General features: G+C 45.6%; 1 protein-coding gene across 1 annotated transcript in view; it reads right to left on the bottom strand.

The window, feature by feature from the left end:
* CYTH2 (cytohesin 2) overlaps positions 1 to 13,215 on the bottom strand; it is a 482,465-nt gene that overhangs the window by 101,162 nt on the left and 368,088 nt on the right. The window contains exons 8-10 of the mRNA XM_069637143.1: positions 7,459 to 7,570; positions 4,331 to 4,407; positions 4,136 to 4,207 (exon numbers count right to left, since the gene is read on the bottom strand). Of these exons, the coding sequence (XP_069493244.1) occupies positions 4,136 to 4,207; positions 4,331 to 4,407; positions 7,459 to 7,570 (261 nt within the window). The remainder of the gene's footprint in view (positions 1 to 4,135; positions 4,208 to 4,330; positions 4,408 to 7,458; positions 7,571 to 13,215) is intronic.

Raw genomic sequence — 13,215 nt, 5'->3', positions numbered from 1 at the left:
TCATTCATTATGTCCATTTTCGCAGTTTAGATCTCCTTACTTTCGCAGTGATTTATTCATATTATCCACTTCAATGTTTTGATCTTCTTTACTCGTTTAGTTCTGTTTGTCTTTCTAGTTTACATTTGAGTTTATTAGCTGTCAGTTTCTCGCATCAGGTAGTTTGTTGGGTCGGTGTCATTGTGATGCTGTTAGTTTGGAAAACCGGTTGGTTTTAGGGGAAGAGCCAGGTTGTCAGTAGTTTGCGGAAAGACGCTAAATCCTCAGTTAGGCGGATGTGGGGTGGGAGCGAGTTCCACAGGTTTGGGGCCAGGGCTGAGAATGATGATCTGCTTAACTTGACTGAGTTTGTTTTAGGAATTACTAGGAGGCCGGCTGAGCTTGATCTTAGGGTGCGAGTGGGATGATAAGGTTTTAGTTTGTCTTGACAATATTGAGGTCCAGTTTTATGCAGTGCTCGATGGGAGAGGCATAAGGTTTTGAAAGCCACCCTACGGGCTACAGGAAGCCAGTGCAGTGTCTTAAGGGCTGGGGAGACGTGGTCTCTTGGACCGAGCGCAAGTACCATTTTGGCCGTCGCGTTTTGTGCCCTTTGGAGTTTATTCAGTTGGTAGGCGTGGATTCCAAGGTATAGGGGGTTTGCGTAGTCCAGTCTAGATATAACGATTGATTGGACCGCGGAGAGTCTGTTGGGAAATGAGAGATATGGAAAGATGCGCCTAAGGGTTTTAAGGTGGTAGTGGCAGGACATTGAGACATTGTTGACTTGGCGCGAGAGTGTTAGGTCAGAGTCAAGGGTGCATCCAAGATTTTTCACTGAGTTGGAGGGGGTCGGCGAGTTGCCCATGGCGGGTGGCCAGGGTAGTGGGTGCGCAAGAAGTTCGGAGTTGCCGCAAACCATGGTTTCCGTTTTGGAGGTGGTTTAACAAGAGGTGGCTTTGGGTCATCCAGAGTTCTATGTCAAGGAGGCAGGATGCCAGGTCCGGTCAGGAGTTGGGTTTTGAGTTCAGGAGTTTTAGGATTAATTGAGTGTCGCCGGCGTAGTTGTAACACAGGATGTTGTGTGAACGAATTATTGAAGGGAGGGTGATCAAGTAGAGATTGAACAGGAGGGCGGATAGGCATCCTCCTTGTGGGACTCACGTGTAGACCGGTCGAGCTTGGGAGGTATAGGTGGAGAGTATCGTTATTTGGTGCCTATCTTTGAGGAATTAAGTGATCGGAACAGATGATGGGGGTTGGGGGGGTTTAAATGAATCCGGGTGTTGGAGCTGAAGATGGCATCAAGAGTGTGTCCTTTATAGTGAGTCGGGCCATTTATGTGGGGTTGGAGGTTAATTGTGTCTAAACCGTCAACCAGAGAGTCTGTCATAGGGTTGGAGGCAATGTCGAGCCATATGTTGAAGTCTCCAAGAAGTGTGAGGTTGGGGTGGTTTAGTTGTAGGGTGGCAATAGTGTCGCAGAGGTTGTTTGCGAATTGTCTATCGTACCCAGGGGGCCTGTAGATTATTAGGAAGCTGTGTGAGATCGACGGGAGAGGGATAGTTTAACGAGGAGAGACTCGCAGGAAGGAATGGAAGGTTGGTTGTCGATGATTAAGGCGTGGAAGAGAGACTTGAAGACGAATGCTACTCCCCCTCCTCTGGAGGGACGGTTCAGTGGGATGAGGGAGTAGTCAGGGGGGAAGGCTTCATTAGCGATTGGGGCGAAGTCGTCAGAGAACCAAGTTTCGGTGATGAAGACTAGGTCTGGTTTGTCAGAGGCCATGAGGTCGAAGATGCAATGTCTGTTTTTTGCTACGTATCGGGCATTAAATAGGATGCAGTTCACGTCGGAAGGTGAGGATGGTCTCGGAGCTGGAGCGGAAGGGGGTGGTGGCGGAGTGTGGAAGCTGGAGAGGGAGGGCGGTGGGGTGGGTGACGATCGATGGGAATAGTGGGCGAGCAGAAGTATTGGCGGGCTTCAGCCGGGGTTGGTTGGCTGTGTGTGTTATGATGATCCGGTCTGTCCCGGGCGATTTGAAGGTGGGGTCTGGGCGGTTAGGAGTTTCAGTTGATGAGAAATCGAGGTTGAGGGGTTTCAGGAAGGGTGAAGCCACGGGGGAAGGAGGTGAGTGGGGGAATGAGGTGGTGGATCGAGACAAGGAAGGGGAAGAGTGCTGAGAGATTGAGGAGGACGAGGTACGTTTCCTCTTTAGTTTCTTTGTTGCGATTGGAGTGTGAGAGAGAGTGGGGGGTTTAAGGGGGAGAGGGATGCGACTTTGGTTCTTGCTAGGGCTAGGCGTGCAGTTTTTAGGGAGGGGAAAGGGTGCGGTCGGGGCGGGAAGGTGGTGGGGGTTCGAGGGCAGGGCAGGGTGTGCCAGGTGTGATGGTGAGGGGAGCGGGCACGGTTAACGTTGGTTGGTCGGTGGTGGGGTTCAGGGGAGGAGTGGCCTTAGGGTGGCTGGCTCGCCATCGTGCCCCTCTGGCTTGGTGTTTGGAGAGGGGGATAGCAGGGAGTGCAAGGGGGGGGGGACAGGAGGGACGGCAGATCGGGGAGTGGTCCACGGTGGTCGTTTCCGACAAGCTCTTATGGAATGGGAGCACTCATGTTTGGTACGATCCTTTAGGTGGATTAAGGAGGGCTTTCTAATTGTAGTTCTAAATTCAGTGGGGGCACACTTTTAGGTACACTTCCTGCAACTTTTCACAGAGAGGCTATTGGGCACACTTCTAAATGCAACTTTCACCGAGAGGCTATTGGGCACACCTCTAAATGCAACTTTTCACAGAGTGGCTATTGGGCACACTTCTAGATGCAACTTTTCACAGAGTGGCTATTGGGAACATTTCTAGATGCTACTTTCATAGAGAGGCTATTGGGCACACTTCTAAATTCACAGGGAGGCTATTGGGCACACTTCTAAATGCAACTTTCACAGGGAGGCTATTGGGCACACTTCTAAATGCAACTTTCACAGAGTGGCTATTGGGCACACTTCTAAATTCACAGGGAGGCTATTGGGCACACTTCTAAATGCAAGTACCTTTCCAGTCATGTTTTGAGACTTGTATGCAAGTTTGAAAGTACCCCCTATGAATCAACAGAACAAGATCTATAGGCACAGCCGCGGTTATAGGGATAAGGCAGGTAAGTTTGAGTTGAACCTCCCAGGTGCAGAGAAGGCAGAAACATATTCCAGGGAACAGGAGAGATACCTGAAAAGAGTTTGTCCTTTCCCCTGATCTGGTGGGGACACTGGATCACAGCTCCTGCTCAAAGGCGCAGTCTCCCTGAAGCTTCGATCTGTGCCTGCATCGCTGCACACAGAGCAGGTTCCCCTTTTTGACCAGTACTCATTAAGACTGTTTGTGGCGAACAGACCCAGGAATACTAATATCAGGACATCAGGTAATCGCTCTTGATCAATCTCACCTTACTGTAAAGCTCCAGAGGCCTGCGATGCCACAACTCCTGCAACCGCACCACTGAACTTTGCCTGCAAGACTATTTACTGGCTGGCTCCTCCCTCCTGTAGCCCTCTAAGCAAATCACAGGCAAATCATTCTTCCCTGGGGTCTCCTCTTCTGGGCCCAGCTTCAGAAGTCAAATCCTGAACCAGAGGATGTCAGGGAAACCCTGCATTCTCGCCAACTGCAGCAGACTTGCTTTTCTGCTCCATGACAACAGACCCCTGACCTGGGAGTCACTGGATGCAGAACAACAACTCTTACCAAGGATCTTGGGGGTCCTGCATTGTTGACTTGTCACTGGATCCTTTGGTGGGCCCTGAAAAACCAGCACAGCAACCGTATCTAGTAACAGCTCACTGCAATACTGGTGGGAAAGTCACTGAGCATAAGGAGAGACACTGTCCCAACATACAGGAAATTAAGCCATGGGTAGACTTGCCTACTAACAAGCTTTGTCAATTAGCCAAACTTTATACTAGAAGGTGGTTTTCCCTGAGGCTGGGAAATGAGCAAGCGGAGGATAGGGCTACGTTTGGATTCCAACACTCCTAGAACTTGTTGGTTAAGAGATTATTTTCCAATATATTTATACATATCACAGAATATCTTTTTTTACATGCAAAGAACTGGGGCACAGTGTAAAAAGAGGTACAATACAAGAACATCCAGAAACAAATACATACTGGCTTTCTGGGATCCTCCACCTCCCTAATACTGAGGTTCTCCAACGGAATGATCCCTCTCGGCTCTTTATCCTACAAAGAAATTACACACCATGTATTAGTTTCAATAACAGACAAATGTAATCTCTCTGTGCATCTTAACCAATGGTTTGCAATGGACCCAATCTAATACATGTATTTTTAACAGATACTTACTGTAGTGTATTCAAAGTAGTACAAACAGTTATCAGTCAGGATGAACCAGCGCCGCTTCCATGTTTTCACCCGTCCACCTGCAAAAGAGCCCGAGGCGGGGTAGAGTTCAATAAGACAGACAAGGCGGGCAAAACCAGAGGTAACAGAAAACCATAGCAGCTAACAATAGATGTGGCTAAGGTGTGAAAATGCAGTGTTAATGACATCAAGTGGGCTATTGGGAAAAGTTAGTGTCCAGCATGGATAAGGGACACACAATGCTTGCTTCACCCCAAAACTCGGTCAAACCCAATGTGCCTAGATTCTGTGCCAACCCCATCTCAGTTCTCCACTGCGCCCGTTTGCTGATCTGCACTGGCTGCCTGTTGCTTCTGTGCTACCAACACAGTAATGTTTAACTCCTTCGTTCAAATCAGCAGAACTCATTTTAGTGTCCAAAATGTGCAAACGTAGGCCTACCTTTCTAAATATCAACTGCAGTCGGTCATTAAAAGACACTATGTTCAGAAGCATCAAATCCTTAATCCTGGCTTTTCAGGCCCCCAAACTGCTAACCCATAAGTAATGCCCTACCATGCTTGCCTAGTAAATTGCGATGCCAGCCTGAAGCAGGCTGCGTTATTCAAGAGTCACTGCCTTATAAACATTTCTAATGTACCTCTATCCTGGGTTCCAGCCTCTCCTCATATCCCAAACCAAACTCTCCACACCAACACAGCCTTTACAGCATTAAGAGATTATCCCAGATCTACGAACAAATCACAACCAAACACTTGAAGCTTCCCTATACATTCACGCTATACATCAGTATCCTTGAATCCTTGACTGAGGTACGTCCATATGGCCTCTCCATTTAAGCATTGGTAGCCTACATATTGCTAATGTGCATCTTACTATTCCTTTCTTGTAACTGCAGAGCTGCAATTGCCACACATTTCTGACAAACCTTATTTTACATAAAGAACCTCTTGAACCAGTAGGGTTTAATTTTCATACTCACAGTACAGTATACTATAAACCTCACGGTCATCACCCCAAAACCAGCCACTCCCCTTCCAAATGATGTGTTAACAATTGCCATGATTCTTAGACAATATTTACAGGTATATAAACATTCAATCTAAAAATACTATTTCATGCCAGGTCTGTAAAGAGCATCTCGACCAAATCAGACTTCTCAGAGGTGAATGAAAGCATGATTACTAAATAAGTTTTAAAGCCAGTGACCTATGAAAGATGAGTACATTTCCCTCCCCCACCCAGAACATTTTATTCTAAGAAAGATATCCACCATCTGGAAAAGGGAAGCATGTTAGAGCATTGCTGCCCATCGCTGGGCATGCAAACTGCGAAGGACGAGTGAAGCGATGAGCTCTACCTACCTCCTGGGGAGTTATTGTGAGCAGGTGGGAGAGGTATTATCATCAGCAGCAAAAGCGTACACAGGTAGGGGAGCAGAAAAAAAGAGGGGTCGGAGGGGCCAGGCAGTAAAAGGGAGGGGTGAGAAGCAAAGAGTGAGGAGAGAGAGAGAGAGAAAGAGGGAAAAAAACAAGTTACATCAACATAAGCCGGAAAAAACAAGGTACATTCAACAGATCTGCCGCAGATGGGATTTGCCCCATGCATGGGACCAGCTCTGGTACTGCCATCAGCAGAGGCAAATCGGCCTCCAGGAAAATGTGGAGGTTTAACGACAGACCAACTGTGGACATGAGGCAAGCTTACACTCAACCATACTGGCCTTTCAGAGGCAGTTGTCTGTAGTTAAATCTTCAGGTTTTCCCAGCAGCCAGTAATACCTCTGCCAGTAACAGTCTTAAAGATACAGAAACACAACATTCGGGCAGTGGAGAGGGAGAACTGGCAGATCTCGGAAGCTAACATGCAAGAAAACATCTGGATTAGTTTAAAGAGTGCCAGAGGAATTGCATACAGGAAAACGAAAACTTCCTCCCCTCTAGCTGGGCCACTGGGACCAGCGCCAAGCTTTGAAGCCTGAACACAAGGAAACATTCCCACTACATTACATGCTGTGCGTCCCTTGTATAATAAACCAGGTTTCTGATCCAGGGAAGAAAGACATGTGGAATTCATACAACAACAAAGTTAGGCATATGCTCCATCATTTCCAAATAGGATTCAAAGAAAATGACCAGGAACACAAGCAAGGCAGGTCCCATCATGACATTCTATCGAGTTTTTCTCAATTTCTTTACTTGCATTTGGAAACAAATGAATATTTTTAGGCAACAATCTGTGGTGTAACCTGATCGAACATACTTTGGAGGGTCTTTGAGAATATGTGTAAAAAAATAACTAAAATCTGCATTGGATATTGCTTGTGCAAAAAGCTAATTGAACGCTTTATGGCCCCGTCAGAAGTAATAGTCTTAAAGGGTTGGAGGCCAAAGAATACAGACAGTTGTCAGTGTTACATGTTCCAGATCTCTTCCTCAAGGCAGGTGGTGAGCTGGGTTCAGTGCCAGTTTAACTGGATTACATCAGTAGGGTAGCGAGTACAGTTTAAGATTGGAAGTATAGTTTGTTACTTACCAGAAAGTGCTTAAAGTGCAACGTACAAGATGGGTAGAATATATAGAGACTAAAAACAACAAATCTTCTCAGAGTAGAGACACAACACAGTCTAGGAGATAGTAGCAAACTAAATTGTGTCTGAAAGATTTGGAGGATAAAAAATAAATAAATAACTATGCCTGCAAGTTAGAGAATTATGAGAAAGTTCAACATTTTCAAATACCATTTGCACCCTTCAAACTCTCCCTACTGTTTACGCACTGGTGCTCTCCCACCCTGTTCCACATCATTCCCCTCTTTAACCACAATTACAAACCACCAGTGTGTATCTCCTTTCTTTACTAACATCTTCAGAATTCCCTTTTCCCACGTACAGAGCATTGTATTTTGAAAGCAGAAGTAGGACGAAAGCTTTGTCCAAGCATGGTCTACATTCCCTGAGGGGTGCATGATGGGGAGAGGTTGTTCATAAACTCTACCACAAGTTACGAATGAGGTGAGCATGTGCTTGAATGAAGATACCAAAATCATTCTCTAATGCTTGCCAATGGGTTCTTGTATTTTATCCGACAAGGGCTACAAGTATTCCTCACCCAGCTTGAGGAGCCAGCCTTCTCTGTCTGGGTTGAAGAATGTGTGAGTCAAATCGTTTCCGTCGTCTTCCGGGATCTTGAATGGTTCATTCCTTATGCTGTCATACAGATTCTAGAAAGAAGGCAAAACCACCACAAATTATTCATGGCCATCAAACACCCACGCACAAGTGCTCAGAAGCGCCCTGTAGTTGGCTGCAAATCGACTTCCATGGGTGTTTCATGGCAAACTCATTTCTAAGCTTTAAACAAATCAGCTACAAAAAAGTTGGATATTATTAAGAAAATGCAATAAAACGGTCAAAACAGCTCTTTCCTGCTTCCCTGCACAACCTTCATTGCCACTAAACACAAAAATAACCACTTTTCTTTTGACTAAGCCCCGATATTAAAAACTTTACGTTGCTAATGTCCATTTCAAAGGATTTTTGGAAGCATCCTATCATGCAGGTTGCATGGCCAAAGTGCACCCTTGTGGTTTACAAATGCATTTTTTTCCAGACAAAAGTAGTGCTCCACTTTCATCCTGTAGTTTTTCTAAGGGAGGTGCATAAATACAAAAATGTATTCACATCAGGGTAAATGTGAAAACACATCAAGCGTATTTGCGCTATCCTCATTGGGGAACAGGGATTCAAGTAATGCATTCTCCCCAGATTCATAAACTTAGAATACATTCCCTCTAAACACATGGGATATTTAGGCATCCCCAGAAAGATGTGGTTTGTGTAATTCCGATGGGATAGAGCTAACGGTGGAAATGTTATGAAGACAAAATAGTTTCAGTGTTTTCAATATGGTGAAAGCTTTTATCACTGCTGCAGCTACCTAGGGTAGCATAGTTGGTGTTTCATCAACCAGAATGCTAATATTTGTTCCCAAAGGTGACAATTAAGGACATGACCCAGTTCGGGGCGCAAGCGGTCCAGTGGCCATGTGCCAGCATGTTTGCCCACCATCAGGATGTCTGTTGGGGTTCACCTTTCTGAATTCAATCATTCATGGCTAAAAGATAGCTCAAAAGTGTTCCCCATGTTCCCATTATCTAGGAACAGTGTATAGATGATTTGGGAATCGTGGGCGTATTACACACAGTTATGTCAACAGAACAGACTAGTTTAATGTGTAGAGTTAAATAAATATTAAAAAGGAGTTGATGGGGCAAAGCCCTGCGGCATGCTGCAGTCAGATTGCCACACGTCACTTTAAAATAGGGCTAGTGACACTGACTGTTGCTGCACCTAAAAGAAGGATTTAATACAATTTAGGGCCGTCCCTATCCAACCAATATTCTATGTCCTGTGAGCAGGATGGCGAGACTAATGTAAAAAGCCAGCTACTAGGCAGCTACCTCCAACTCTGAATGTTGGAAGCCCACTTATTGGAGCGCTGGGGAGACCGCCAGTCTGAATTCTGGGTAAAAGCAGGGGAGCTGGACCCAGAAACCAAGTCTACCACTGGAGGTGAAGTGACCTGAAGACTACGACGGCCACGGGATGCTGCAGGACTTCTGCAGGAACCAGCATTGACTGGGGCAACTCAGAAGTTGACCCCGGGTCACCAGCAGGCTTCTCTTCTTTGCAAGAATCTTGGCTTCAATGTAGATCTTAAGAGAGTCTGCATAAGTTCTCCTCTTATGCAGATTCGGAGATGGAAGCAAGTCCAAGCCCTTCAATGGAAAAGCTCTGCAAAATTCAAACAGCCAGTTGGTTTCACATTCGCCCAGCAGCAGACTCTCTGTCACCTAGAGATGTTGACTGCGAATAGACAGTCACAGACCCTCTCTTGGGTGCACACACACACAAAAACTCACTAGATCGCGAAAGCCGCAGCTTTCCAGGGCACGTACATGGCCTTACATGGGATTTCCTGAACTGTGAGGGCAGAAAGAAGGCCAAACTACAATGTGGCCAAAGAAAAAGCGAGCAACCTCATTGCATGGTCATCTTTGGACGCCAGCCACATTTAGAAGCCATATGCAGTAAATGCAAAGGTGCAAGAGTAAAATAAAACAAACACTATAACTGCTGCCTCCAGCTTGTCCTGGGCACATAGAAAGTGACCAGAAATCCAAAAGATACAAAGTTACTGCACTGTAAGGATGTGTGTGCAATATACAAAATACAGGAATACAAAAGAGAAACAGTTTCTCACTACAGACAGCTTAACTTCCCTTCAAAAGGTCAGGACAGGTTCAAAAGCAAAAAGAAGGGTGTCCCATTGAAAACAATGGAGGGAAAATGTGTAAAAGAGAAAATCTTTCCTAACAATTATCTTGGACATGACGGGTGGGAGCTGCTTTCTAGAGCACTACAATCAGACTAAAGACCCTCAAGTAATCTTTCCACAACTAGTACACAGACAGCCTTCTTTGACCTGTATTTCCTAGCTGGGCGCCCTGCCCAGACTACTGACCCTTGACTCTCTGGAACCTTTCTGGGACAGCTGAAAGGTGCCCGAGGGAACTAAGTGGCACAGGAAACAGTAAATGTTACCTGGCACAAAGCCCATGGGAGAGAGTTCTTGATTAGAAACTTCAAAGCAGAGCCACAAATTAAACTTCCTTTTTGTGAAAGAAACAGATGGGGCAAGAGCTACCAAGACCAATTCTGTCGAATATTTAAATCATGTGTCTGAATTCAGAGCTGCATTAAAAATCTTGAGTCTGTGCCGAGGAAGAGGACCAGGAAAGTTTGAATACAGCACTCCCACCAACCTCTGCCCATACTCTCAGATAACGTGTTGGTGCTTGCCTTGGGTGGCCCAACACAGATTAGGGAGTGTTCGACAGAAAGCCCACTTTGTACCACATGTCTTCGCTGCCTGTGCATTTTGCTGGTGGTGTGACTTATTTTTCTCCCAGCCTGGCTCCATCTCATCTATGTCTTGTGCTCTTCCTAAAAAATCCTCAACACTGCTAACGCAGGGATACTTGTGGAGGCTAAAGAAGGATGCTGCGAGCCAAGTAAGGCGGCGCCAAGCTTTTTATTTATGCAGCACAGAGAGCAGCAGGTACCGTCGCAGGCAACCGCTCTCTTAGCTGATCCAGAACCCGTACGAGTTCTGGAACACCAACAAAACATAACACATCTCCCCCGTCACTGAGGATAAAGCAGATTGAGGAAGGGTAGAAAAAAATGGGAACAACCAGGAAAGAACAGTATACTTGCAAAATTGTATTAATCACACAAAATCCATGAGCTTGGTAGGAAAATGTTTTTGTTCTCTCGCCACTACCGTCACTCACCACTATTCCACAATCGCTCTCACTGACCACACCTTCCAGCCTCACACTCCTTGGAATAAATCAACGTCTCTCTGCATAAGGCCGACTTATCCTTGCATAATGCCAGCCAACCCTTAGACCATACTTCTCCTCCATCCACCACCACAACACTGTTCCTTACCACTGCAATCCTTTTGGGTCCCAAAAATGTGCTCTCTAACCATATGAGACCATACCTGGAATACTCAACCTCCAACAGCCCACTCACGCTCTTTAACATTGAAAAGTTCATCAAACACTTTTATAGTGATGTTGTGCTTCCTCCACCATCTTCATCGCCTCTTCACGATTCACATTCACAGTGAATGCCAACCCCATCTATCCTGGACACAATTTTATCCCTGGTTGGCGTCCCTTTAATGAGACAAAAGGAGGTGCGATGCAGTAACTTCATACTATTTATTTCAAAACCATCCTCCACAACAATCCCGAACACATGGCCAATTATATGCCCCCTTTGAGAAATCGGTTGACACGCTCCACCAGATCATTTGCCCTAATATGATATAAGGCTGTGAGTGTGTGCTTGTTCCAAACTTTAGCAAAAACGCCCTCATGACCTCCGAACAAAACTGCATGCCATTATCAGTCACTATTTCTGTAGAAAACTCCTAACTATAAAAAAAAAAAAATCGTAAAAGAAAATAACACTAGCTCTGCCGTGGTTGCCTCCCTTACTTCCTTCCACTCTATCCATTTCGAATGGAAATCCACCAACACAAAAATGAACTTGAACCCATTATATCCACTGCAACGTTTTGCCAAGGCTCCCTGGAATCGCACCAGAAGAAGCAGTGTCTCCCTCACCACTTTACTTTTGTCACTTTTCAAGCACTCCTTGCAATTCCTGACTTACTTATCTACACCACTATCCATTGCTGCCCACCAATAACTCTGGCTCAGCATCCTCTTGGTGCCATTGTGCCACAATGCCCTTGATGGGCAATTTCTATCAGCTTCCCTCTGATGCCCTGAGGGGGAATCACTTTGTAGCCCCCACCCGAGTTTCCCTTCAACTAACACCAGCTCATCCTTCACTTCATAAAATAGTTCAAATGTCTTTTCAACATTGTTCCTGCTGGACCACCCTACTACTGTCCACTCAGCCGCTTTGCCAAATACCTCATCCTCTCCCTCTGCTACTCCTCAATCCTCTTCAGTCAAGGTACATTGCTCAAAGCAGGCAACAATGATTATTTCTTCCTTATTTCCAACTCTCCTTCTGTTGCTGCCACACTCTAATGGGAGGTGAGAAAGACAATCTGCAACCACATTCTTCTTCCCAGGTACAAAGCAAACTTGAAAAACAATTCTGTAACTCCAATATTCATTTAGACACCCTGGGCGAACCCTTGGGCCAATCGCCACAAGCCAACATTTGCACAAGATGCCTGTGATCAGTTTTCATAATAAACCTTGGCCCCACAAAAATAATTTTAAAAAGCATAATGGCCCAGAGCACAGCCAACGCTTCTCTTTCCACAACCGAGTAGTTTCTTTTAGCCCCTTGTAGTGGCATGGAGGCAAAAGCTACTACATGCTCCTCTTTCCCACTAGATTGTTGCGACAATGATGCTCCCAGACCCAACAAACAGGCATCCACCGTCAGCAATGTCTTCCGCCCACTCACAAATCCCCCTACAGAAGGCACAATGGATATCCCCCCTTTTTCATCTCTTGAAAAAACTTGATACATTCACCTGATCACTTAACTCCTTTCTTGAGTAAAGCTCTCAAGGGAGCGGAGATGAAAGAGAAATGATGTACACATTTGTGATAAAACTCTACCATGCCCATAAATGATCTCAAATGATATTTGTCTTGTGGTGTCCAGGCTTTACTGATGGCTTCTATCAAACTGTATTTTGGAGCTACCCCCCCGAGCGGAAATTTTGTGCCCAACATATTCTACCTCACATACTCCTATCTTGCACTTGCTATGCTTCACTGTCAACCCATCCTCGCGCAACCTCTCCAGCGCACTTCTCACCACTCTATCATGTTGCTCAATACTATCAGCGTAGATAAAAATGTCGTCTTGAAAAAAAGTCACATTTCTAACACCCTAAAACACTTTCTCCATAGTACGTTGAAAAAAAGGCACTGCCGAGGCCAACACAAAAGGCATCCTGAGAAACTTAAAAAATCCCTTCTGTGGTGATGAATGCTATTACTTCTTGACATTCTTGCGACAACGGCACCTGGTGGTGAGCAGCAAACAGATCCATTACAGTGAACCAGCTCCATTATCCAAGAAGAGCCAGGACTTCCGAAATAAACAGCAAAGGGTGTCTGTCCACTACAATGTTTTAATTCACGTCGCTCAAATCGACACACAGACGGATCTTCTCATTGCTCTTTGCCACTAGAACCACTGGGGATAGCCAATCCGTCCCTTCTACTCAGTCAACTCCTCTTTGAAGTAGTCCATCAGGTTCTCCATGCAATGGCAGCTTCATGTGATGAGGTAC

Source organism: Ambystoma mexicanum, chromosome 1q (assembly GCF_040938575.1).
Source record: "Ambystoma mexicanum isolate Mex_15411 chromosome 1q, UKY_AmexF1_1, whole genome shotgun sequence".
Taxonomy (NCBI): Eukaryota; Metazoa; Chordata; class Amphibia; order Caudata; family Ambystomatidae; genus Ambystoma; species Ambystoma mexicanum.
Note: the sequence above shows the minus strand (reverse complement) of the source record. Positions and strands in the feature narration are given on the sequence as shown.